Source organism: Myxocyprinus asiaticus, chromosome 14 (genome assembly GCF_019703515.2).
Source record: "Myxocyprinus asiaticus isolate MX2 ecotype Aquarium Trade chromosome 14, UBuf_Myxa_2, whole genome shotgun sequence".
Classification (NCBI taxonomy): Eukaryota; Metazoa; Chordata; class Actinopteri; order Cypriniformes; family Catostomidae; genus Myxocyprinus; species Myxocyprinus asiaticus.
Window position 1 is genome coordinate 41949104 of NC_059357.1, and position 27960 is coordinate 41977063.

Consider the following 27960-nt stretch of genomic DNA (forward strand, 5'->3'; position numbering starts at 1 on the left):
GCATTATAAATATACAAATGTTTAAAACTATGATTATCTAAACAAAGACTGAAATAAACACAAACCATTTAAACATTCATATAAATTTTTCAAAAATCGCGACTGCACGATCATTTCCAAAAACACTAAACAATTTGACCATAATACAAATGTTTTAAAAGTTAGTGTACTTGTTAAACAAGTCTACAAAAGTGTCAGTGAAGAGCATGTTTAAGATGAATTATAAGACAATTGATGTTTAAAGAAAATAAAGAAAAATCAAGGTAACTGAGTAGGAACACATTGTTCACTTGTGAGCAGAATATTTTTATTGGGCATCATTTCCAATCAAGCTGTAATGTTGCCAAGTTATGCAAAAAGTATGAAAATATTATTCAGTTGTGTGTATTTAGGATGCATACAATGTATCCTATGAAATTAGCCTTAGAAATGACAAACAAATCTGATATTTTATTTCATAAAAGTTAAAAATGTCATTTCCACCTCAGAATTCTGTTAAACACAATACAGAATTTGAGATGTGCTGGAAATAAAACTGTGATGGGAATTTTCATGTCTTTCAGAAAAAAAAATGACATAAATCTCCTGTAATACATGAACATACACTGATGTTTATTATTAGTAGACAAATAAAAAAAATGAAAGTGAGTTTATAATATGTTTTATGTCTGACAAAAGTATTTACACATAATATACACTGCACAGTATATAGTGTAAACAGAAAGAGAAAATGTCAATAGAAATGTTTTATCTGACCAATCATTACACGACGCCTTCCTGTTCTTGCTGTTCTGACCAATGAGAGAGTTCACACCGATCTCTGGTGTCCAATCACGGACGACGGGCTGCTTTAAATTGCGTCACTTGAGCCGATTGACAATGTGCCGAGCGACCAATGGGACGCCCGTGTGTACTCGCTGTGTAGGCTCGAGAGCCAATCACATGCAGCGTTTGGGTTTGTTGTTGGTTCTGATGACATGAAAATATTGTTGTTACTGGCAAGAGAGCGAGGCGAGCGTGTGAAGGAAGGGCCTGACAGGAACAAACATCATAAAACATTGTACCGGTCGATCGCTCGGAGATTACGGTTCACGGGAGTCGCGGAGGAGTGAATAGCGGCGATGTCGGTGAATATGGACGAACTGAGACATCAAGTGATGATTAACCAGTTTGTTTTGACTGCGGGCTGTGCGGCGGATCAGGCGAAGCAGCTTCTGCAGGCGGCGCACTGGCAGTTCGAGGTAATCATCGATTGATCATCATCGATAAACAGCAATATACATAGAGATCGATCGTGTGTTCTTCCTCATTCTAGTGTTTTAAACCAAAAACGAGTGTTGTGAAGTAGTCTGTGTCTCAAAACCTTGTAAGCTGCCTACCTAGACAACACTTCTGGCCTTGAGCGATGCCCCCAAAACGCTGTCTAGGTAGGTAGCTCACTTGGTTTTGTGTCACAGTCGTGGTATTTCTGTATTTGTCCGTGATTAAATCATTGTACTGTCGTCATGTCGGATCAACGCGGCGCGTTATATAAATACAGCACGCGCTTGTCTATGTGTAAATAATCTGTAAACAACTGGGTTGAGATTGATATTGTTTCCATGGCATTATGAGGGCTTATCTTGCTGTTAGCCAGTCTGACTCTTTAAAGAAACAGTTAGGCAGCTTGAATCCACACTAAAGCTCACTCACATAATCTCTCAGTGAAACACAGAGACCATTACGACTCCAACCATTTCATGTCTGTACATGAAGTCACAAGTTGTAATTTGCTGGTTCGCCAGACACAAACTAGATATACTACAAACACCATATCCAAAATTGCACTGTGTAGAAACGATAGTAGTGCCTTTGTTATGAACAAATGATTCATTCATAAGAGCAATACTATACGCCAGCTGTTATTTGAAGCGCTGTGTGGTTGTTTTCATCGTTTCCTGTAAGAAGGAAGTGTTTCCCACAGAAAGGATCTCATGGTCTCATGAGTGTTGCAACATACTAGAGAGAGTTTGTTGACATTCCCTGGTGAAAATTCAGCCAAATAAACCAAACATACGTTTATGTTCATATCTGCTCACTTTGTGCATTTGTGCTCATTGTGGTACTTGTTAAGTAGATTGTGTGGTTGATAGGATAGGACACATGCACTCTGGTTTGCTTCCCAAACGAGTATGACGAGTTCATATGTGTGTTTTGTTTATAACATATACGTGCCTGTAATAACTCGGTGAGTCCCATGGTTTGATTCCATTTAGCACAATCTCAGTAAGTAGGGTAAAGTTTACTCCACTCCCCTGATAGCACACATACATCACCCAGACGTCTATTTGATGTAGGTGTTTACATCTGGAAATGTATTTTTCACATTGTTTGCTCATCTGCAATACGTCTACAAGACGTATGTCAATAAGTGTGTCTCGGATGTCAAAAAGACATTCATCAGATGTCTTTGAGATGTTTATGATTTAGATGGTTTGTAAATCTGATCTTTTAAAGATGTTAAACAGATGATAATTAGATTGGGATGCTTTCCAGATGAAAAGATCTAAAACAGACATCTCGGAGATGTACATGTGCTACTGTATCTGGAACTCTAACTCACTTCGCACGGTAGCATAGGCTATGTTCAGAATGCAATATTAGCCTACCTATCACTGAATACTGAGTAGTATATGTTGTATACTGCCTATTTTCTAAAAACCAGTATGTGAAACAGAAAGTATATTCTGAGAATTGTTTCAGACATTAATGCACTACATTGAGTGTGTTTACATGAACACCAAAATGCTGATAACTCCCAAAAAGCAACAAACAAACAAACAAAAAACGCATTTACATGAGATTTGTAATAAGCAAGTTATTCTCTGCATTTGACGTCAAACAGTGAAGAGTCATGCTTAACTTGCATACATTGGATAAGCCGGTAATAATGGCAGTAACTGGGCCATAACCACCATAGACATTGAGGGGGACATGTTCCCCCCAATATTCATAATAGTGGTCTACTGATATGGGGTTTTTCCATGGTTGATTATTAAATTAATTCATTTGGTCCCCTCCCCAATCCTGAATATGTGGTTACATCCTTGGGCTGTAAAGGTGTTTACATGCAACGCGAAATTGGGGTAATGTGCAAAAATCCACCTGTGTCGATCGGTTTATTCTTAAGCAGTTTATGACCATACACCAATAAAGGAAAGCAGTTTAATGCGTTTACAGGACCACACACATTGTTGGCTTATTAAGCATAATCGGTGTAAGAACATGCATGTAAACCTGCTCAATGTTACATGACTTCATTACATGTATGTTTAATTCTTCATCATCTTGGCAATAAAAATTTGAAATGTAAATATTTTACATTTTTATTATGTAAAACTAGTCCCTCATTTAAGTTTGCATTGAGGCACGTACAATGGAAGTGAATGAGGCCAGTTCATAAACGTTAAAATAGTCACTGTTTCAAAAGGATAGCCACAAGTCATAAACAATATACGTGTTAACATGACTCTAGTGTTAAAATCTTAGTTCTACATGAATTTAGTGTATGTAGAGCCGAGGAGGGCGGGGCCGTGCTGGAATGACGCACGCCCGGTCCCCAATCAGCCTGATGGGCCGCCTTTATCCCTCGCGCGCCCCATCAGGCTGATTGGGGACCGGGCGTGCGTCATTCCAGCCCGGCCCCGCCCTCCTCGGCTCTACAGTGTGATAAAATCGGTTACGGTTTACGGTGTTGCATCATCATGGCAAAGAAGTTGTAATGTTGGATATAACTTTACACAGATAAGGTTAGTAAGCAATTTTATCACACTAAGATCATGTTTATACATGTAATGACTATACTTTTGGAACCTTTAATGGCCCCATTCACTTCCTTGTAAGCGCCTTTCTGTAACAGCAATTGTTCAGCTGACAAATATTGTCGATTTATCTTGTATTGAACCCAGAACATTCTCATAAACTGGGATAGAAGAAAGTATTTTTAACATCCCAAAAATGATTCACATCACATTTAAGATAAAAAGTTCAATTAGGGCTGGGCCGTAACCGGTGGAGATTTTTCTATACAACCTATATTGTGGTATGTAAATACCCGTGTACACGATGCCTGGCTACACACGAGACTGATAGTGAGAGAGACGAACAAACATGGAGAAAGAACGCAGGAGGTTTCCAAAACAAGTCAAACGCAGGAGGATTTTTATTTTATTATTTTTTGCATTAAAAGTTGCCACACAAAGGTGCGTTCTTGGATGAGAGTGCTCTTTTTTAAAATTTATTTTTTATGATGCGCAATCAAATAAGGGGGAGAGAACCTCAGGTCCTAATCACTTTCCTCATTCCGAGAGCAAATGAGGAAGAACTTGTTAATAAAACGCTGCCGAAGTTGCGAGATGTCTGCCTCATATTCAAAGCAAATGCTTATACTTTATTTAACTAGAGAAGTTTCATTTTTTTGCTTGGTTTGAAAAACGATGCAAAATAGATAAAACCGATCAAATATTTATTTATTAATATATATATATTTTTTTATTGCAATGGACATACAATTAGGCTAATTTGGATATTGTTTGTTTTAAATCAAATGAAGTTTTTGAATCACTTTCCATCAAAATGTGTTTGCTGTACTGACATAGCTTATATCGTTATCGACCAAAAATGTAAAGAATATTGCTATATAATTTTTTTCCTGTATCGCCCATTGCTATCACAATGGTTATTTAAAATATATATATATATATATATATACACACACCATTTTATGTTGGTTTTCCAGAAGAACAAAACAACTGTATTGTGTTATATACAGTTACCGTGATATAAAATTACTCACACCATCATATAGAATTTTGGCCATATCACCCACCTCTAAGGGTGCTTTCACACTTGGTTCGATTGCTTGGACCCAACCCAAGTTCGTTTCCTCCCTCCTCCCCCTGCCCCCGCTGGACTCTGTTCACATCATATTATTTGGGTCCGAATCGCGGTCCGATTACGTTATCAACGTCAGTATAAGCGGCAGCTGTTAACTACTGTATCTAAGTAACAACTCGAGGAAGATGTCACTGTGTTAAGTGATTATTAAAGTGCACCTATTATGGTTTTTAAACCTGCCTAATTTTGTTTTAAAGGTCTCATACAATAGATTTACATGCATCCAAGGTCAAAAAACACTTTAATTTGTTCATAATTTAAATTGCAGCATTACCTTTTTTTTCCCAGTGTCAAAAACGACTCGTTCAATGATCCATTCTAAAGGATTCATTCTAAACTCATCCTTTCAGAGAGCCTACTCTGCTCTGATTGGTCAGATGTCCCAGTCTGTTGTGATTGGTCTACCACTTGCAGCACGTGTTGGAAAGGAAACGCCCACTACCATATCCGAGTTTCAGCTCCATCTGAAAAATCTCTGTTTTACCTTACCAATTTGAGCCCGAGTCTGATAGTGATACGTCGGAAGATCAACCCAAACCACCATCGCAAGCACGACGAGAACAGGACATTTCTCATTGGTAAGTTTATATGTAGTTTGACAATAAAGTGAGTTAGCCGGTTAGCAGAGGCTAACAGCTAACAGGCTAACAGCGTGCACTGGCTGTACATGTAAACAGACCAGAGGCGGGTTTTTTTGTTACCAAATTACATAGGTTAGTACAGGAAGTAAGTCTGGAATTACTAACGACTCGTTTCAGGTGTTCAGAATCAGTTCTTTCTTTTGGGAGTCAATAACTCCATATTTCGTGCGCTTTGATTTTTGAAACTTTGCAGACTTTTTTACATTCACAAACAGCTATATAACACACTACATGAAAGGTAATATTTGAAAAACCATAATAGGTGCTCTTTAAAGTAAGTCTCTTTGGTTTTCGCAAAAACTTGCCATGCACACAACAACACATTTGTTTGTCTCCCACGGATGCATTGAATGTGCAATGAAGAGATGAATATTAGCGTTTGTCTGCCGCGAGCCCGCAATGTGTTGCAAGTGATGTAAAGAATGTGAGCTGCTCTCTGAAGGCGGTGTATCTGGACACAAGCAGGTATGAGAAATGCATTATACTGTAATAATTGCGATCGGGAGCCTGCAAAGATGCAAATTATACGTCATCACAAGTGGTTCACTTCCGCGATTTGGTACGATTGTGTTCATATCAGCAGCGAACCGACCCAGAGTTCACGTGAACCGTACCCCAGACCACCTTTTCAAGTGGAAAACAGCGTTCACATTATCCAAACGATCCGAACTTTTATGTCATTCGACCCCAGGTGTGCACCAAAAGTGCTAGTGTGAAAGCACACCAAGTTAGGTATTTGAATCAAAGTAACCAGTTTATTACTTTTGTCAAAAGTCAAATTTAGAATATGACCACAATAATGTAGGTAATGTGTCTATATGGAAACATTTCTGAAGTCTCCAATTATTGGTCAGTTATATTGGACATGCACTGGGCCTGCTTAAATAAAAAAAAAAAAATTTTTTTTTTTTGGGCCAAATTGTTGCTTAAAATAAAACCACTAAACACTTTACATTTTGTTCTACCTTGAAGACATTATGAATAAGACCAGTACCGCCACCCCCTTTACGCATATTATGCAGTCTGTGTAGGGCACCAACTCCCTAGGGGGGCACCAGAAATGCCTTGCACCCACCCTTCCATCATCTGAGGATTGCGTAGCTCTGCGTAGGGCATCAATTTGGCGAGTGGCGGCCCTGAATAAGACACAGACCTATTTCCATAATTTTTTAATTCTACTGTTTCAAGCTGTACAAAAATTGAAGATTTGCAACCCTTCTCTGAGAATAACATTTCGTTTACACAGAACCAAAGCAGCATGAAAGCCACAATTGGTGCTAGAGGCTGAGGTGGGTCAGAGCCATCATACTTTAGTCCAGCTTTTGTGCGATTGTGTGTTTACACAGAATGTGGAACATGCACAGGGCAGTCTTCACTCGACTGTGGTAAGGCTCTTTCAGCTTATGGGTGTTGTCGTAAATGTTGCCTCATACTTAAGTCAGTGTTTCGTAACTTTTACTGGTGTCTGTTTTTTGATTATGAAAGTTAGCAAGGAAGTCAACAACACCTTTCCACACACACAATGCGGACAAAGATCTTGTGTTTATTTTCTCAGATGACATCAGGCGGATCACGTTGAAGGACTGATCCACGAGTTTGACATTCTCATCGGCTCTGTGTTCAGCTGGGTTTATCCTGAAGTATCAGCAGTGGCCAGATGGTTTCTTAAATGTACCTCCTTATGAGCGATATGTTGTGGGAGCTGTAATTTGAACAGGTGCTGGTCTCTCTCTCTCTCTCTCTCTCTCTCTCTCTCTCTCTCTCTCTCTCTCTCTCTCTGGTGTTGGGTTGTAGCAGTACGATTGATTGAACCATGTGCATGTCTTTGACAAGTGTCCCCTTTGGATCTCTACGGCTCTTATACAATGCATATAGCTTTGGTGACCGATGAAGGAGTTGTAGAAGTCTCCTGATCTCTTTCTCTCATAATATCAGGTGGAGAGAGAAGCCAGGCCCAGCTAAAATTAACACACCCAGGAAATGTCCACACATTGACCAGCAGTTGGCTATATTGTTGTCTTTTGACTTGGCATGAAGTCTGGTCCAGTTTTCAGCTTATTTAGGCCAAGAACAACCCACTTTGACAGGACAGGCTTATCTGGGCAACATGAAAAATGAGCAGTCACAGTTTTTGTTTTTGCATGCCGTTTTTGACGGGTTTATCTAAATTAGTTGACAATAGAGTCAAAGCATAGCCCATCCACTTTTTCAGCAGTCCTTGTTCTGGAAGTATTTTTCCCATTCATTTTTTCCATAGAATTTTCATAAAAATCTTAATAAAATTGTTCTAAGCCATGAACCAAACCAACCAGCTCCGAGGTGAATCACACTTACAAATTTGATTTAAAGCAAAGAAGTATTTGAAAATTGGACAAAAAGAGGACTGTACAAGACTGTGTACTTAAAGGAATGAACTAGAGTCCCATGAAGCATTGCGAATGACGTAAATCATTTTAAAAATGGTGGGAAAATATAAAACTATTAATTTATAGTTGATTTATAAGTACAGAAACAATATATTTACATTTTATTGCAAAATATTTAGATATTTGCAAAGACTGTATATAAGAAGTTTGAGAGTGTAGGAAGACCAAATCTGTTGCGTCATTCTCTCTTGGGAGTGGATTGTTGCTTCAGAGTTTAACGCACTTTGTTGGCCGCAATTTAAACAGAACTTCAAAAATTGCGTTGAAATAACACATATCGATGGTCTCAACTGAGCATATACAGTTGAATAACCTCTGAGCTCACGGTAGTTCTGTCTTTATGTTTGTTATCGTTAAAAATCAGTTTCCCATGGAAAAAAGGAATGGAAATTTTACTTCTAGAACCAGACTGTTGCGCATAAACGTACCATGGTTTGGGACCAAACATGACCTGCAGGGGTGGAATCAAACTGTGGTTTCAACCAAATATGAAAACAGCCTTTGTGTACCTTGCATCAACACGATGACACAGGAAATCGACACGATGCTTCCAAAAGTTCATGTAACCCATTAATAGACCCCATTCAGCTGAACTACTGACAAGCGAAACTGGAGCTGACACGTGCTCAACAATACTTCCAGCTTTGGCCACTGTGGGCAATGGTTCCAATTTCAGTAAGTACAAACTGATTACAGCAGCAAAACTTTCGCCCTGCTGTTGTCTAATAATTCACAGTGTGATCATTCCACTTGCATTGTGATTGTTTAATTTTTCTCTTGATATTTTCAGAGCCGTATTCACATTACAGTGCTCTGTGGAACAAATTGAGTTTGTTTCACTCTAGTGGCTTCTGTGTAGATTCTCCATTTGTTTCTGATGTCCCTTTCTGCACAGAATTGACTTGGTTTATTGTGAGTGTTCTGTGTGTAGGAGAGAAAGCTCTTGGTGGGCATGTTCTGTACTTGTTTATTCCCACTGGAACAGCTCAAAAATTGACAAGTCAACACTTGCAGATGTCAGAGACTGGATGTGTTTTAAAATCTAGTGAGTTACCTGCCTAGACCGCATTTTGGGCATCATATACTTGTTCAAACGGTTGATTTGAGTGCTGACTTCACAAAGCCATAAAGCATAAAATGTGGTCCAAATATTTGTTTGAGCAACATAAAATGTGACCAAATCCAAATCATATAATGTGGCTTATTTACAGACTAAGCTTGGTGAAATAGCCTATATTGAATATTTGCAACCTGGTCTCACGAAAAGTCATATATTAGTATGAGATGGTGAAATCACATGCGCTGGCTTTTACAAAACGTACGACTTTTACTCCCATTGAGAGAAAAAAATTAACCAACCAATTATTTTTTATTTTTTATTTTGTTTTACTAAGTTTAACCCCTAACCCAAATGTGAACTTAACCATAAAGTCTAACCCTTACCCAAACCCTAAGCCTAACCATGAACATGAATTCAATACAAAATTACTGTTTCTCTTTCTACTACGGAAGAAAGAGAAAAATCAGAATGAGCGTTCTTACGTTTTTTTTTTTTTCTTCAGTTTAACCCCTAACCCAAACCCCAAACATAAACCTATCATGCTTTTAATTGGGAAATACGTTTTGTGAACCACGGAAGCAAGAAAACATCAGGGTTTTGAATCAGACAATGTGAAAATATGTAACAGCTAAAGGTCGGGCAAGGAGGAGGCAGGAACCGGCTGAACAGTCAAAGTAATATTTAATGTAAAATTAAAACAAAGACAAAAACATAAACACACACATTGCAGCTGCATGTGGCTCTCTCTCTCCCCAACTGCCGCGTCCGGCTGCCTTTATCCCTCTCCTCTGATGATTAGCCCGATTGGGGGCTAGAGAGCAAAAAAATTGCTCGCCGGTTCCCAGACATGCCGTCGTCTGGTCCTTGACCACTCCTCCACCCTCTGGCGGACGACAGCCGCTCCTCCCCGGGCGGACAGCAGCGAGTCCTCCGTCCCCTGGCGGATGGAATGCCCCTCCGCGCTCTCTTTATCCCTCCTCCTCGTCACAGCGTATTACAGGTTAATGGACATGCATCAGTCATTCTGAATAAATATGGACTGGAATATGGAATGAGTAACCAAATTTGTATACAGATGTTTTCTTTCTTAAAATCCTGTGTTTAATAGAAGGCTTGTTAAAATTTTATGCCAGTACTGTATTGTATCGATTTCAAATTCTGTTTGTTGATTGGTTGGTTTAAAAGTTGTACCTTTGTAGTAGAGTTGTCATGAGCCAAGTTATACATTAGGCTCTCTTTCGATTTCGCCATCTCGTTTTAATTTTTAAAAGTTGTCATGAGCCAAGTCGTATGATATGAAATTTGCGATGGTTTTGCTGGCAAGATAAAATTAAGTAACATCATGAATATCGCAATGATTTTTCGTTTAATCAAATTGCCATTTTTTTTGTTGTTGTTTTTTTTGGCCAGACTGTGTTATTAAATTAGTTTCGTGATCCCTCCCTGTCTCACGACTAGTGAGTATGAGGCCACATCCACACTATTATGTTTTCGTTAGAAAATGCTTCTTTTTCTTCAAGTTTTGGCCTTTTGTCCACACTGAGACAACGATTTTGACAGCAAAAATGGAGTGTTTCGAAAACGCTCGCCCAAGTGGATACATTTGATAACTCCGTCTTTGCGTTGTAGTGTTGACGGAAAACGGAGATATCTGAAAACAATGACATATTTGTTATGTGACGCAGTCATGTGATCCATTCAACACAGAACGATCAAGATGGCGGCTCATATTGTAGCGCCGTTGTTGTACCTCCTATTCACTTTGATAGCGTTGTTAAAGATAAATGTTACTTTGTACAACCTTTGTACAATACACTGCATTTCTTCAAAGGCGACGGGAAGTTTACTCGCAATTAAAAAAAATATTGTCTTGGCAACCATCTCTTAGCTTTCGAAATGCAGCTCCTGTTACTGTGACTGGTGTATTTTATTCTGCCATTCACCACCAAGCATTGTTCATGTGGATGCCAGGTTTGTACATTCAGGAATCCTCCTTTAGCAGTTTACAATAGCACTTAGTGCCAGCGTTAATACAATACAGATGGACTGGCAGTTTTTTGTGTGCAGTGGTACAAGTGAGCGTTGTTTAGAACTATAACTGTGTGTGTGCCGTAGGAAATGAGCAATAGTTGAACACTTGAATGAGAACAATCTATGTACACATGACAGCGTTTGGGGGAGGGAAGATTTGATTACAAAGAACTGTGTGGTTCCATAGCACCGGAAACAATGGCGGATTGGCAAGTTCATCTTGATATGTGTGTCACGTTAAGCCGCAGACATTCCTGCACTAGTCGTGGCTGTTGTTACACAGCAAGAGAGAGCAGGAGAAAGAGAGTTAAAGAGACGAGAGGGGGCCGGGCGGGGGAAGAAAGTGGAAGGGAAGTGTTTTCCAGAAGAGGGTAAGTTGGGCAATATTTTGAAGCCAAGTACGTTGAGTTCATAGACACTCCTGTGTCTCAGCACTTAAATCATCGTGAAATCATATTCCAAAACATTGACAAACTGCATGTAGATTTATTTCAAAATATTAATCAACTCTTATACTCTGGAACTGGAATATTTATAAAAACAATCCCTTCCCAGTCTAAATTGATTCATCGAACAGAAGCAGACATTATTTTTCTATTGGGATGTTAATGTGGATGAATACTCCAACTGATTAGGTGTTTGTTTACTATTTTCCTGGAGTTCTGAGCCTGTGTAGTGTATCAGTTCTCAGAAGCCTGCACAGATTGCATGTAATGGTTTAGTTTAGAAACCCTCTTTTAGATCAGGGTGTTTAGACTGACTGACCCGCATGCCGTTACGGGCAGAGAGGAGAGAGAGAGAAACCGCAAACGACTCTTACTGAACACATTTTAGGTTTGGGAGTCAAGATCCATTTTTTGTAAAAAGAAACTGAAAGCAAATGATGAAACAATACTGTGCATTTCTATTGCAATTTGCTCACTGGTTGCCTGCAACAAACATACTAGTGCGACCATTGTAATCCAATTTGCGAACGAGTAACTTTTATGAGCAGGTTATTTTAATAAATTGGTCAAAATGAATCTGAAGTGAGTCTTAAACTCACTGAATCATTCAGGGGTGCTTAACCTGTACAACGATGCATTAACAATGGTACGAAATAGTTGGAGAAATTTAACTCGCAGGTCATGACTGTTTCCCGTAACCGTAGCAACTGTGTCGCACATCCATTGTTCAAACCAATATAGAGCTGACGTTGATGTGGTTACTCAGGGGATTGCATAATAACCATGTATAATAGATCATTTACATGGACGTGAGAATAATAATTGCAGTTATCTCCATAATTGCGGTTAGATAAAAAAAAACGCAATCAGGCGATTATTTAATAATTGCTACAGGCCTAATAGTAATTATATAATGTAGTTTTAGGAACTGCCTCAAAAGCACTTAAAGAATTTGTTAATAAAATCGTTAAAGGTGCACTCAATCATTTTTTGAAGTATGTCGAAGTATGGCTTACACTGACACCTAGTGGCCTGGATGCTGCATCATTCAAACACATTAGATTTCAGTTACCTAAGCCATTGTAGAATTTCACTATGCAAAGTAAGTCAGGATTAGTTTAATCCATGAGTGAAAGTGTCCAATAACAGGGCAGTTACTGAGATGAAGTGAGTAGTATTCAGCTGGTCATGTGATTTTAACATGGCAGCCCCCATGAGTCACCCCTGCTCCATGTAGAATAAAACAGCTTTTATAAGATTACTGATATGACTGAACTCTTCATCTCACATGAGTGGTCAAGATTTTATACATGCATATCAAAATTACTATTTATTATAAAGTAAAAAAATGACTGCGTGCACTTTTAAGGTACTGGAATCGCTGCCATTATTATATTCCTTACGATTTCCATGCCTAGTCAAGTTGCAAACTGGAGTTCTTCTGCTCAGTCATGTTTTCTCCATCTCATTCTGATCTCTCTCTTTTCCACAGACGGCACTGAGCTCCTTTTTCCAGGAGGCAAATATCCCCAGTCATCACCACCAGATGGTAAGTGCATTTAGTACACCGAGACAAGGAATAATTTAAATGTTCATGTTTAACGTCCTGTCATTGTCATCAGACTTCCAATTCACAACATGCTGTCTGAGAATAAATGAAGGGCTGGATTTCCTGAAGCCCACAGATATTATTAAAAAGCCATATTCTACACATTTTTAAACAGCCGTCATTTCGTTTTACTTGAGCATTTTCCAGCCTCCCACTGAACAGATTAAACAGGTGGTTTTTGCTATTGTACGTTTAAGACTACTATAGTGTATGTAAATGACCTCTTGCTTTACCTTCGCATACTGGCATTATTCACAATGGAGTTTGTTAAGATGGATCTTGTAGCTAAATACTAAATGGGCATTGATGCGTAAATGTGGGCGATCATATATTAATGTGCTTATTGTCACAATAAGGTTTCTGAATGACTCTTTTTGAATTAATCCAAGAGGGTCGACGAAGCCCCTTACAAAAAATCTAAAACTAGCTGCAAATTTGCCGAAAATTTGCCGCTCGTTATTTTCATATGCAAATGAGCTTGTAATTCACCGCAAATGTTTGCCAGAAGTTTGCAGCTCTTCACCGGTACTGGTGAACCTCCGGCAAACCTTTGGCAACAATGGACAATTTACCGTAAGTTTGCCGCAAAGCTCATTTGAATGTGAAAATTATCTGTGGTGAATTTGCAGTGAACTCTAAAATGTTTTTAAAGGGGCAAGAGAAATGTTGATTATATAAAATATAGTTATAATTCATTGAATATCAAACAACAAATTTAATTTTTAACAATGCAATATCAATAAAAAAAGTTCAATCTAATTAAAAATCGACATTTTTCTAGTATTTGTGTGCACTGTGTATTTTTATAGACGTTGTTAGCTTAGCAATATGCTAATGGTCAAATCTGTTGAAATCAGTTTTGAGTTGAGTCTGCTGTTTCTTTCAGAATAATAATGACTTAAAGTTCTATCTGCTTCTCCCAAAAAATCTATCGTATGGTTTCAGAAGACTTGTAATAGTGCACAAGTCATTTGAACTACTTTTATGGAGCTTTTATGGTGTGTTTTTGTACTTTTTGGAGCTTGACAGACATGGTCAATGGAACTACCATTGTATGGAAAACAGTAGCTCCAAAATTCTCATCTGTGTTCCACAGAAAGAAATAACAACATAAGTTCGTAATGACATGAGGTTGAGTAAATAATGAGAGAACTTTCATTTTGAGTGTACTATTCCTTTAAGTGAAGTATCAAAGAGCCGGAGTCTTGCGTAGCCTGAAAATATTCCAGCTGTGACTTCAAACTTCCACATCCTGTCTGCCTGTATGTCGCCTAATAAATCATTGAACTGAAGCCGCAATGCACAAAGACAAGCTGAAAAAAGATAAAATCTCCTATCAGCTGCTGACCGCTCGATCAATAATGTTGTCAGGGGCTTAATTGAGTAAATCTTTTTTTCTGGGGGCGGGGGGTGGGTGTCTATGCACAGATGCAGCTGTTTTCACCCTCATCAGACAGCTGAAACATGAGCCAAAAATCCAGATGTGCAGACTGTTGTTCTTCAGTCTGAGAATTATGCAATCTGCTTTTTTTTCCCCAGTCATACTGCGATTTAAAGGCCAGCGTCGATCTCTCAGCCTCTAGCCATAGCTGTTGTTAATTCTCTCCCTGTCTTTTTCTCTGGAGTGTATGTGAATGTTCACAGTTTAGGTAGGGAGTGTGTTTGAGACCAGTAGAGGCAGGAAGTGTGTGTTTATTGTGTTTATTTTGAGTGCAGCCATTACATCATGTAACTGGAGACCATATATGGGCAAAAGGCGGAGCAAAGTCAAGAGCATGATCTGATTGGATTAGAAGCATTCGTGCTGTGGACGTCTACATACTATAGCACATGCAGTCAACACAAAGAGGACATTTATAAACACACACATGGGGCCCATTTCCTGAGGGCTGCAAATATTATTTGAATGCTTATGAGTCACTTGCTTTTTCTTCCATGAAGAATAAATAAATAATAGTCTGTATAATAGTTTTATTAACAGTTGTTAATAAAAATGAAGAACAAAGAAACAAAATACACAATAGCACAAAGCATAGAACAAAGACATTTTCCCCTTTTTGGTGTAACTTCTTAGGTCTTTTTACAAGTGATCAGATGATATGGGTGTATATATATATATATATATATATATATACACACACACACACACACACACACACACACACACACACATACACACACAGTTGCATTCAAAATTATTCAACCCCTCTGACCATTAATGCATTCTGGTGATGTGAATTAAATCAACTAAAACCTCAGTAAACAGTCAAAGTAAGTTTTTAATACACATTTGAGTGATTTTGAGAACAAAGAGTTCAGTTTACCCAAATCCTAAAATGGAGCATCCTTTACCCTTAATAACATTCAAATAAATGTTTCAGGTAAGTGTTCTCAGGCTTCGGACAACTCTCTATTGGAATTTCACACATTTCTCATGAGCAAAAGCTTCCAGCTCATTGACATTCTTTGGTTTCTGTGCTGCCACTGCTTCCTTGAAATCCCTACAAAGATTTTCAATGGGATTTTAATGATGGACTGAAAGGGCCATTCCAAGACATTCCAGGACCCATCCCTGAACCAGTTTTTAGACAACTTGGATGTATCCTTGGTGTTATTGTCTTGCTGGAGAGTCCAGTGATCACAGAGCTTCAATTTACACACTGAAGGCATCACATTTTTGCCAAAAATGCCTGATACCTGAAAGAATCCATGGTGTCAGTCACATAGTCAGGATAGCCATTTCCTGTAGCCGCAAAACACCCATTTTGATTGCATCTATATATACTGAATATATATAATATATATATATATATATATATATATATATGTGTGTGTACTGAAGAAAGACTGATATCATTAGTTTTTAAAAAAAAGATATTTTGCTGAAGTATTAGTACTATTAAAATCCCTATGCTGTGATAATGCAGTCTTATTTCAGTTTGAGGAAGTGGTTGTATGCCTCTGAATGAATGCAAGATTGTTTTTGTTTCGGTTGAGGCAGAATGTATTAAGCTCTGTAACCACTGCAGCTGAGACTCCAGGGCCTAAAGTCATGAGTTTGGACCTGCCTGCATTCAGAGGAACGTGCTGATCTGCCCTACTCCCTCCTCTCAGCAGCACAGGAGTTGTTATTGTCCCACCCTTGCCTCCACTCTTTAGAGACAGTTGAAAGTCCCTCCAGTCTCAAACGGGTCCTCTGAGATCTGTCTGTAGGTCACATTTACGACATGCTCGGCACACACGGTTATGAATGTCCTTGAAGAGGGAGTTTCATAGCAAAACACTCCTCCTTCACCAGCATGTGCTGTTCGAAGCCGCTCACCGAGATCGAGATTATTTGCGCTGACAGACTCTGCTAATCAAAGTTAAGCCTTTTCGGCATAATGTTGATTACCTCGGAACATAATTTTGACTAGTTACTCAGGTTTTTTTTTTTATGCACTTACAATGGAAGTACATGGGGCCAGGCAATACACTTTAAAATACATACACTTCAAAAGTATAACCACAAAATTTAAACATTATGCTCGTTCGCTTGAGATTAGTGTGTTAAAATCGCTTACTGACCTTGTCTATGTTAAGTTGTATCTAATCTTTCAATTTCAATATCGTGACCATGTAACACTCTGATAAATGTGGTAACTTTTACGTCATGAGTGCAAGGAAAGGTACAGTTCACATGGAGCAAACTATATGCACAGGAATCACATCGGTAATTCATAAACAGATGTTCATCCGCCTAGAAAAGTAGTCCCACCTCAGAAAGGACGATTTAGATAACTTTACAGCTCAAATAATAAACAAGTTTTACTAAAGAATTCATACATGTGCTCAAATGAAAATATGAGCTTCACGTTTCTGCATTAAAACCCTCTGGAATGTCTTGCCCCATAGACTTCCATTGTAAGTGCATTACTGTAAATTTTTAGCGCTGTTTTAGAAAAAAAACTGAGGAACGATTTGACGTTATTTTAAGCAGCTTGTTTCTGGAAAGTGCTCTGCATTATTAGAAAGCATATCAGCTACTGTCATTCCATGCAATGTTAAAAATCCTATGGAATTCCTTTCCCCATAGACTTTCATTGTAAGTGCATTACTATGTATCGGACAAGGTCTCTGCTTAAGGGAAAGGAGGAGGCGGGAACCGGCTGATCAGTCAACGTAAACTTTTAAAAACACAAAGGAACTTAAACATAACATAAAACACACAGACAGCGTGGCCGCGTGCATCTCTCTCTCTCTCTTGAACTGGCATCCCCGACTCCTCTTTATCCCTCTCCCGGCTGATTGGGCTGTTTCATAGACGGGCGTCCATTGTTACGGCCCGGCTACGCCCTCCTCCTCGTCACATACCCCTAACGCCCGATTCAGGCCAGGGAAACCTCCGGCTTGACTTACTACTTCCCTTCCTGGAGGGGAGGTGTTGCCATTTCGGCCATCCTTCCGTCGGCTGGTCTTCCCCGCCTCCTGGGAATCTGAGTAGGACGAGGGGAGGGACAGGGGAGAGGGAAAGAGCGAGCGGGAGAGACAGAGAGCGAGAGGAGAGAGAGAAAAACTGGTTTGCCGATCCCTGAACACGCTGTCGACTGGTCCTCAGACAGCTGTGCAGCAGTTCTCCGCGACGCCGGGCGATGGCACTGGATCCCGCCTCCCAGCAGACATCAGCGGCTCCTCCGCCTTCTGGAGGCCGGCAGCGGCTTGTGACGAGGAGGAGGTGCCAGTTAGAGAGAGAGAGAGAGAGACAAACGTGGCCACTGTGTGCGCACGCATGTGTCTGTGCCCAGCCGATTCCCGCCGCCTCCTTTCCCTTAAGCAGAGAACTTACCTGTTATACTGGTGCCGAAACCTGGTAAGGAGGAGGGATGCGCGGTCGTGGAGTCCTCGCTGCTGCCATCTGCTGGGAAGCGGAGTCGCCGCTGCCAGCCGCCAGGGAGCAGAGCGGAGTCACCGCTGCCGGCCGCCAGGGCAGGAGCGTTTGTCGTCCGCCAGAGGGCGATGGAGTGGCAGAGGACGGGTGAATGAGTTTTTCTCTCCTCTCTCTCTCTCTCTCTGTCTCTCCCCCTCGCTCTTTCCCTCTCCCCTCTTCCTCCCCTCGTCTCTCCCAGGGCTTCAGAGAAACGGGGAATACCTGTCAGCAGAAGGATGGCCGGAAGGGCAACACCTCCCCTCCAGGAAGGGAGGGGAGGTGAGTACGACACGCCTGACGTTTCCCCCGCCTGAATCGGGCAGTGGAGAAATGTGACGAGGAGGAGGGTGTGGCTGGTCCGTGAGAAGGCACGCCCCGGCCCACACTGAATTGTCCTAATCAGCCAGAAGAGGGATAAAGAGGAGCCGGAAATGCCAGCTCGAGAGAGAGAGAGAGAGAGAGAGAGAGACGCATGCGGCCATGCTGTCTGTGTGTTTTATTTTATGTTTAAATTCCTTTTGTGTTTTTTTGTTTTTTTCTGTTTTGTTTTTTTTCAATTTGGAATGCCCAATTCCCAATGTGCTTTTTTAAGTCCTCGAGGTCGCGTAGTGATTCGGCGTAGTCCGGGTGGCGGAGGACGAATCCCAGTTGCCTCCTCGTTTGAGACCGTCAACCCGCGGATCTTATCACGTGGCTTGTTGAGCACGTTGCCATGGAGACATAGCGCTTGTGGAGGCTTCACGGCATCCACCGCGGCAACCACGCTCAACTCACAACGCGCCCCACCGAGAACGAACCACATTGTAGCGACCACGAGGAGTTTACCCCATGTGACTCTACCCTCCCTAGCAACAGGGCCAATTTGGTTGCTTAGGAGACCTGGCTGGAGTCACTCAGCATGCCCTGGGATTCAAACTAGCGAGCTAGCGAACTCCAGGGGTGGTAGCCAAATTCCTTTTGTGTTTTTAAAAGTTTACGTTAACTGCACATCCGGTTCCCGCCTCCTCCTTTCCCTTAAGCAGAGACCTTACCCGTTACATACTGCAAATGCAATTTTAGCACCATTTTAGAGGAAATACTGAGGGACGAGTCAAGTTTTTTTAAGTAGCTTGTTACTGGAAAACACGCTACACCATTTGAAAAGAGCTGAGCTATTGTCACACTACTCAAAATTGTAAAAAAAAAAAAAAAAATCGCTGGAATGCCTTGCCCCATAGATTTCCATTGTAAGTGCATTCCTGAAAATGCAAAAAACAATATATATATTTTATTTTATTTTTTTTAATTTAGCACTATTTTAGAAATAAAATTGGACGTTATTTTAAGTAGCTTGTAACTGAAAAGTGCACTGCACTAATAGAAAGCATCTGAGCTACGGTCACGTAACCAGTTACTGAATAAAACGCATATCTGAACTCTTAACCTGGGCAGTACTCGATACTCATTGCAATTTATTCTTTTGTGTGTGTGTGTGTGTGTGTGTGTGTGTGTGTGTGTAAAATTCACTTTCATAAATCTTAAAATAATTATTCACAAATTATGTTTGACAGTATGGCATACAATAAAATTGCAGTAGGGAACATATAGTATACACATAGTAGTCTGAATATAATTATAACTAAATGTTAAACTGCTAATATTAGCAATGCACCTTAATACTGTGATACCGTAATACTGTGGGTTTATTTGTGTGACTGTTATTATACCATAAAACGCTCATCCCGTTACACCCTTAGTTACAATTTACGAAATGGTGTTTGTGTCAACATTGAGGAGGCCTACAACAACAGCTACATCTGGCTGCTTTATCCTCAATTCATTATGTAGTTCTGACCTTTTCCGTGTTTATATTCACACTGAGGCTGCAGTAAGAATGGTCTATTAAACAGACCAATGGGTGGATGTGTCTTTGTCCCTTTGGCATCATGGCTGCTATAGCTAAATAAAGCTTTATATACTCTTGCGAAGGCAGACTCTTCCTAGTTTTATAACAGTCACCTGATGTGTGTGTGTGTGTGTGTGTGTGTGTGTTGTGGTTATTAAAGGAAAAGTTACCAGGATCTGGAATGGCTGTTAATTATGTGGCCTGGTTTCTACCTTAACACACATATGGCTGAGAGAGGATATGTCCACCAGAAGGCAATGTGGCCTTTTGTTTAAGAGGTCTGAGTCCTTCTCATAACTTCTTATCTGGATTTTAATTTATATGCATCTGTTAAAAGACGTCTGACATAAGGTTTATGGCAGGGAAGGTGTACTTGAACAGGTCTGAATAAATTTAAAGGGGATGTGTCATGAAAATAGAGTTGATGTACTTGTAGACATACTTTTTTTTTTTTCCTCCCCTTTTCTCCCCAATTTGGAATGCCCAATTCCCAATGCGCTCTAAGTCCTCATGGTGGCGTAGTGACTCGCCTCAATCCGGGTGGTGGAGGATGAATCTCAGTTGCCTCTGCGTCTGAGACGTCAGTCCGTCCATCTTATCACGTGGCTTGTTGAGCGCATTACCACGGAGACATAGCGCGTGTGGAGGCTTCACACTATTCTCCGCGGCTTCCACGCACAACTCACCACGCGCCCCACTGAGAGTGAGAACCACATTATAGCGACCATGAGGAGGTTACCCCATGCGACTCTACCCTCCTTAGCAACCGGGCCATTTTGGTTGCGTAGGAGACCTGGCTGGAGTCACACAGCACATCCTGGATTCGAACTCGTGACTCCAGGGGTGGTAGTCAGCGTCTGTACTCGCTGAGCTACCCAGGCCCCAAGTAGACAACCTTTAACATTCTCTCCACAGTCCACTCAGACCATTTATTGAAACTAGGCAGCAGATTTTTTTTTTTTTTTCTAAAAATTGCCATAGTCGTATATTGATATGAAATATTAATATGTGAATGCCCAAATTTACATACCAACTCCAGTATTCATGTGAATCTCACAAAACCTTTCAAGAACAAGGCTTATATTTCATTCCAAAATAAAAAGAGAGAATTTATATTTTGTTAAAAAAAATTAAGTATATTTCAGGATCATTAAGACATAATTTTCATGTAACTAAGCACATTTTTTATCCCAGTGTTCTTTGGTTAGCCTCTCACAACAGAGGGAATTTACATATAGACGTCTTAAAGGCCTAACTTTTTAAACGGACAGGAAATAATAGTATTTTTGGAAAATAAACTTTAAATGCAGTCATGAAACTATCTACAAGATAAAGGGGCCTTTGATCATGTTATCTGTTAAGTCTAGTGTACATTACACAACTCCAGCTCGTTTCCTTTGATGTTTTGAGTCGGCGACTGGTCCGCAACTAGAAGTCTCAGATGTCATGACGAACGGTCTTATAGTGTGCACTCTCCTGCGACATACCGGGACTAGTCGCAAATGCTACGATGGATTTCAAACTAGCTTGATATATAGGCGTCTTGTCAAGTTTTGCGCACTGTCCCGATGAGCAAGAGACCGACAGTGAGCCACAGCCAATGAAATACAAAGAGAGCGTACCCGCTGTCTCCCTACCCGCTGTCTTTTATTATTTTCAGTGGTTTTACTTTTTTTTTTCTTCGCAAATACAGTAAGAGCAAAAATGGGCGAGAGCCTTACTTTCATGTTTGTTGACATGTTATCAAGAATAAACTGTTTAAGTTTGTGAATTAATTTAATTATCTTAATTATAAAATGCATTTTGGCTGATCCTTTTGAAATGGGACAACGCTAAAGGCAGCTGTAATGGCCGTTTTTGCCCGTTTTGTATGGATTTAAAGGTAAATAAGTGTACGATCAGTGCATGAACATGCAAAAAATAGACAAAGATATGAGAAGCATGCACATTAGATGCTAAATTATAGGTACTGCACTAAAATAACTCTGCTCTAAATGTCATGTTTGCGTATAGAGAAACTGCGACGTGTTTAGCGCTTTTTCTTTTAATTTTTTGGCTCTTTATTATTATTCAGTAAAACACAGATGTAATTATTGATGTATGTCGTTATGAAATCGAAATCCAAACACGAGTGGTCAAAAGAGAAGAACAGGTGTAACAGTGATGTCTTGCTTGTGCACTTGTAATTGGATCACCCAAAACGCATCTTAATACCAGTGTACACATTGCCTCAGTCGGGGACGAATGGTCATGTAGTTGATACACCCAGTCTGCGATCTGTCGTGTACTCTGCGCACCAGCACGACAGAAAACAAGACTGTTAATCGAAGGGCTCCGACTGCAATTCTTTTATAGGCTTTAGCCAATCGTCTCTGATACTTTATGGCCAAATCTGATTGATCCTTTGACATGTAATCTGTTAGCCAATCAACTTGCATACTAGATGTCTAAGATTTAAATTGCATCAGTTGTTTGCAGGTTAGCTGGTTTCACTGAAGCGTGCTACCAGAGTTTTCTCTCTGAAACCCTCCTCCTCCCCAGAACCACTTGTCTAGATCTGCTTAAAAGACATTGTATATATTTCTAATTGTGCAGCAGCAACATGTCTTGCATGAAGTTGATAATGTTTGTCTTTGTTTGTGTTTAGATGTGTACTCCACGCAACACCCCAGCCACGCCACCCAACTTCCCCGATGCCATCACCATGTTCTCAAAGCTGCGGGCATCTGAATGCACAGGCGGCAGCGGTGGTGGAACCTCCGCCCAGGTGTCTATGGCTTGCTCTCCACCCCCTCACTCCTCCACACAGGGATTTGGCTCATTCTGGGCGTCATCGCCCCCCAGCCACCAGCCCATCTGGCTACCCCCGTCCTCGCCCACGGGCCACCACACACTCCATCACCACCACCATCACATGCACCAGCCGCCCATGTGGCCGCCCGTCTCCCAACCCGCCAATGGCCAGCAAACACCTGTCATTTCAGCCCTGCATGGCCAGAGATGAGACTCTACGTTTGGGGTTGAACCAAGGAGGGCCAGAGGTGTAAATTTGGGCGTTGGTGCAGTTTAACAGGTTGGGACATGAGCAGTGGGAATTGAAAGACTTTGGATTGCCAAGGGGAAAGGCATGGTACTCTTTCTTTCTGTTTTCTAAAAAAAAAATAAACAATCGCTCTTCTTTTGGAGATCTTGTTTTGTTCTTTTTAACTACTGTCAATTTCATTTCTGTCCAAGCCTGGGAAGAACCACTATAAAAATATTATGGAAGTTATAAAGAGGTGGTGGAGCTTCAGAGGCCCAGAGAAGCCTGAGAATTTTTCATTTTCCGCTATCCAACACCGGAAGAAAGCCACGGAGCCAACTGTGCACAAACAGGGCAATTTTATGAAAGTTTGTGCATAAGTGTGGCCGGTCTTCTGTTCTTTGGCACTATACTCTGACCTATCCTCTGTAGCGCTGTGTCGGCAACAAACAATTGCAATAAACGGCTGCACCAGAAGGACATTTCTGTAGAGATATTGTCTTTTGAATTCTTAATGATGCCATTATATGACGAAATATCACCTCATATGTTTGTTCAAGATGCACATTTTCAACGGGTGTATGGTCTCAGACATAGCTGTGATACTAAGTTGAATTTATCTTGAATCAAAAAACTAGCTGAGAAGTGGAAAAGTTATACAAATGAGTGAATGTAAAGAGTTTGCAATAATTTTGGGGAGAATTGATTCAAATCAGCCCAGACATCACAACACTGTTTCATTTGGTTATTTACTATGAATGCAAAGTTGTTTTATTTTTGCTTGATAAATTCCCACCTTTTAGCATGTATGCAGTTGCAAAATTTCATGGGGAAATACTGTAAAGATTGAAGAATCTTAAGTCATTTTTCCAGTAATTATAACTAAACATCCTTAAAACATGATAATTTTACTAGCAAATTTGTGTAAAAATAAGCCTTTCAGAGAAATTTCTGACCCCGTTTCCTAAATTTTGTTATATTTATGCTTATAATAAGAGAAAAACTTAACCCGAGATACATTCTCTGAAAACAAGTTTTAATACTTTATGTAATTTTGCTTCTTAAAGGAATATTGTGGGTTCAATACAAGTTAAGCTCAATCGACAGCATTTGTGGCATAATGTTGATTACCACAAAAATTAATTTTGACTCGTCCCTCCTTTTCATAAAAAAAAAAGCTAAAATATTGGTTCCAGAGAGGCAATTACAATGGAAATGGGGCCAATTTTTTAACATTTAAAACACTCACTTTTTTTAAAAGTATAGACACAAGACATAAATGATGTGTAAAAATTATTTTAGTATGATAGTCACTTACTGACCTTTTCTGTGTAAAGTTATAGCCAATTTTACAGCTTCGTTACCATGATGATGTAATGTCAACAAACCTTGACTGTAAAAATGATTTAAACAACTTTACAGCTCAAATAATACACAAGTTTTAATAGAAGAATTAATGCAAGTGCTTTTATAAAATTATAAGCTTCACATTTAGGTGTTTAAACCCTCCAAAAATTGGCCCCATTCACTTCCATTGTCCCCAGAAGTGTCTCTCTGTAACCCAGATTTTTGCTTTTTTTTTTTTAAAGAAGAGGAGGAACGAGTCTAAACTAATTTTTGTGCTAATCAACGTTATGCCACAAATGCTGTCAATTGAGCTTAACTTGTATTGAACCCAGAACATTCCTTTAAGTAAATCATGTTATAAGGAGTTTCAGGTATTTTTATTGCATTGATTTAAGTGTTGTTGTTTTTTTACCCTAGGAAACTAAAAATACTAGTGCACTCTTTTAAAGCTATGAAAGGTCTAATGTTAGGAGGTCACAAGCTCTTTGGATCCACACAACCGGCAGAGTAAAGCTCGGCTCCACCTACCTCTGCTCCAGCCGTGGCCTGATCGTACCTCTCGGTGGCTGAATGAGCTCTTTGTGTGAGCTGTAGCGATGGAGGGCTCAAATACCTCATGATCATTGTTGAACTAGGTTTCTGAAACTTATCAGACTTGGCTCAGACATCTTGGTGGAAGAGGACCGTTCTAGTATCATTTACTGACATTTGTGTCCTATGACCCCAGATTAGAACATTGATTGCCAGTGGGATTTTGATGACATTTCTTGTTTTATTTTTGCATGATGTCACCTTCCCTTCATATGTTCATTTAAGACAATCAGTGTTGAGGTCATGCAGATTAGTTATTTGTTATAGACCTTAGTCAGAGTGGACCATGTTTGATTTGAAGCAAATGAAAATGAGGCTTTAAGGAGTAATGTACAGTCTGTTCAATGTTTCGTACTGTTGTGTACCTTGGTGTCGGTTATTAAGATGACAAACCATTTAAAACATGTCCAAAAAATTCCAGTAGACAAATACTGGAAAACATGAAAATATGGCATGAATCCCATCAGCCTTCATTCATGTAACATGAGCACATTTAAAAGGTGTAAAGATTTTGTGAAAATTTCACACATTCGTTTTTGTTTAATAAATAAGGCCTATTGTTTATAAAAATAATTCATACATAAATTGTCGCATTGAATTGAAACATAAGAAGAATTAATTTGGTGTAAGTTGCACACAAAAAAAAAAAAATTATTGCGTAAATTGTGTTGAACTGCAACGCAAGCAAAACTAATTTGTTTAAATGGTTTATAAATCTGTTGTTTTTCCGAAGCGATTTACACATTCGTTCTTTTTGTGTTTCATGAATGTGGCCTACTGAACTGGCGCATTGAATTGAAACGAGCAGAATGAATTTTGTGTAAATTGTATGTATAATAAAAATAAATAAATAAATAACGTTCTTTTTGTAAATTGTTGCATTGAACTACAACACAAGCAAAACAAATGTATGTAAATTGTTCGTAAATCTATACTTGGTGATTTTGCAAATGCTTTACACACATTCGTTCTTTTTGTGTTTCATGAATTTGGCCTATTGTTCGTAACAACCATTTATAAAACCATTCTTAAATAAATTGCTGCATTGAATTGAAAAATGAGCAGAATGAATTTGGATGTAAAGGGTATGTGAAAACCGTTCTTTGTTTAAATTTTCGTACTGAACTGCAACACAAGCAAAACAAGTTTGTGTAAATCTATTCTTGGTGGTTTTGCGAACGTTTTACACAAATTCGCTCTCTTCGTGTTTCATGAGTGTGGCCTCTTTAATTAATTGCCACATTGAATTGAAAAATTAGCTAAACGAATTTCGGTGTAAATTGTACGTAAAAATAATCTTGAATAATTTGTTGCATTGAATTACATTGAATTGCGAATTTATGTAAATTGATCATTAAACCTTTTTTTTTTCTCCCAATTTCTCCAAATGCCCAATTCCCAATGCGCTCTAAGTCCTCATGGTAGCATAGTGACTCACCTCAATCTGGGTGGTGGAGGACAAATCTCAGCTGCCTCTGCGTCTGAGACCGTCAACCTGTGCATCTTATCACATGGCTTGTTGAGTGCATTACCGTGGAAATATACCCCACCGAGAGCAAACCATATTATAGCGATCACAAGGAGGTTACCCCATGTGACTCGACCCTCCCTAGCAACCAGGCCAAATTGGTTGCTTAGGAGACCTGGCTGGAGTCACTCAGCACGCCCTGGGATTCAAACTAGCGAACTCCAGGGGTGGTAGCCAGCGTCTTTACCACTGAGCTACCCAGGCCCGCTTGTTAAACCATTCTTGTGAAAGAATTGTTGCGTTGGATTGAAACACTTGTAAACAATTTTCAGAGAATTTCGTTGTACTTGTGCTTCAATTAAATGCGCCAATTTACGAAAGAATAGTTTTACGAAAGTTTTACAAAGATATTTTTTCTCATTTCAGTCGAATGTGTAAATTTATGCAAGAATGGTTTTATGAAGGATTTAGAAAGAAATTTGTTATGTTTCAAATTAATGCGTCAGTTTACACAAGAATGGGTTCACGAATGATTTACATAGAAATTAGTTTTACTTGTGTTTCAGTTCAGTGTGCCAATTGGTGCAAGAATGGTTTTCCAAAGAATTTACACAGAAATTTGTTCTGCTCGTGTTTCGTGAATTGTAAATCTATACTTCACAGCCTCTATTTAATTTGCGTCAAATTAATCATGTACTCTGACTAAGATCTATTGAGGAATGATTTTGAACATTAGCTATTTTCATTTAAGCATAGACGTCTAAAAGATATGGTTGCCTGCGTTTTATGCCCCCGAAACAAATAGAAAATATGAAGGAATGCGTATTTTTTGGAAACAACAACCGAATGATATTGCAGGTCTTTAGTTGCATCTGGTAGACCAACAGAAAGAAACCTCTTGGTCTACAAAGGACGAAAATAAGTGTTGTGGGCATCTGCTGGGATTATTTCGGTGTCGCATTCTGCATTGGTGCAAGAGCTGAGAATCTGAACTCCATCTAGATAATCTCACAAACGGCAATCGCTCAACATCTCCAGCTGCCAAACCTGTGCCTTGAGGCTTGAACGGTGTCCATTTTATTCAGCTGTTGCTCTGTAAGAATAGGGCTTGGGCTGAAGTCCCAAGGCAACAGGGCTAATATTCTTAAATGTCATTCTCTCAACCTCTAGAAGGCAGGAAAAAAAATTACAGTGTCGTACATCTCAGATCAACAGTCTCGCTCTAGTTGTAGGACCATATGATGTCATAGACACCACTGGCGGATGTTTAAATTCTCTGGGTTCTATTTTGTTTAGACTGTGGCTTTGTTGAAGGACATACACATTGAGTCATAAAGAGGCAGGAGGGCTGACCGGTTTCTTCATAATCAAGAATAAGATATTGTTAGCGAACATCCTTTTGTATCAATTTCCCTCCTGTACTTTGTTCTTTTCCCCATGTCGAGATTTGTATTTATATGTCTGATTAAAAAAAAAAAAAAAAAAAAGCTATGATCTGAAACCATTTTGGAGGTCATTGTGTTTTTATTAAGGTCATAATAAATGATTTAATGACTAGAGTGGTTTTGTTATTGTCTTTAAAGCATAACTCCT

The 27960-nt window shown here is 39.6% G+C and overlaps 1 protein-coding gene across 2 annotated transcripts; it reads left to right on the forward strand.

Moving 5' to 3' along the window:
- The first annotated feature begins 972 nt into the window (after positions 1 to 972).
- Positions 973 to 27926, forward strand: LOC127451185 (UBA-like domain-containing protein 2). 2 transcript variants are annotated; one of them, XM_051715680.1, is made up of 3 exons: positions 973 to 1241; positions 13032 to 13088; positions 22587 to 27926. In XM_051715680.1, exons 1-3 carry the CDS (start codon positions 1122 to 1124, stop codon positions 22941 to 22943), a joined length of 534 nt encoding a protein of 177 aa, XP_051571640.1. In that variant the 5' UTR covers positions 973 to 1121; the 3' UTR covers positions 22944 to 27926. The 2 variants fall into 2 exon arrangements, with proteins under 2 accessions (XP_051571640.1, XP_051571641.1); XM_051715681.1 differs by lacking the exon at positions 973 to 1241 and adding an exon at positions 7307 to 8677.
- Positions 27927 to 27960: the final 34 nt, after the last annotated feature.

What these genes read in the sequence shown, in the direction of transcription:
- LOC127451185 (XM_051715680.1), top strand. Translation starts at nt 1,122, where the DNA reads ATGTCGGTGAATATGGACGAACTGAGACATCAAGTGATGATTAACCAG. An exon ending in CGGCGCACTGGCAGTTCGAG is followed by an intron (nt 1,242 to 13,031) that starts GTAATCATCGAT and finishes TCTTTTCCACAG; the next exon opens with ACGGCACTGAGCTCCTTTTT. An exon ending in CCAGTCATCACCACCAGATG is followed by an intron (nt 13,089 to 22,586) that starts GTAAGTGCATTT and finishes GTTTGTGTTTAG; the next exon opens with ATGTGTACTCCACGCAACAC.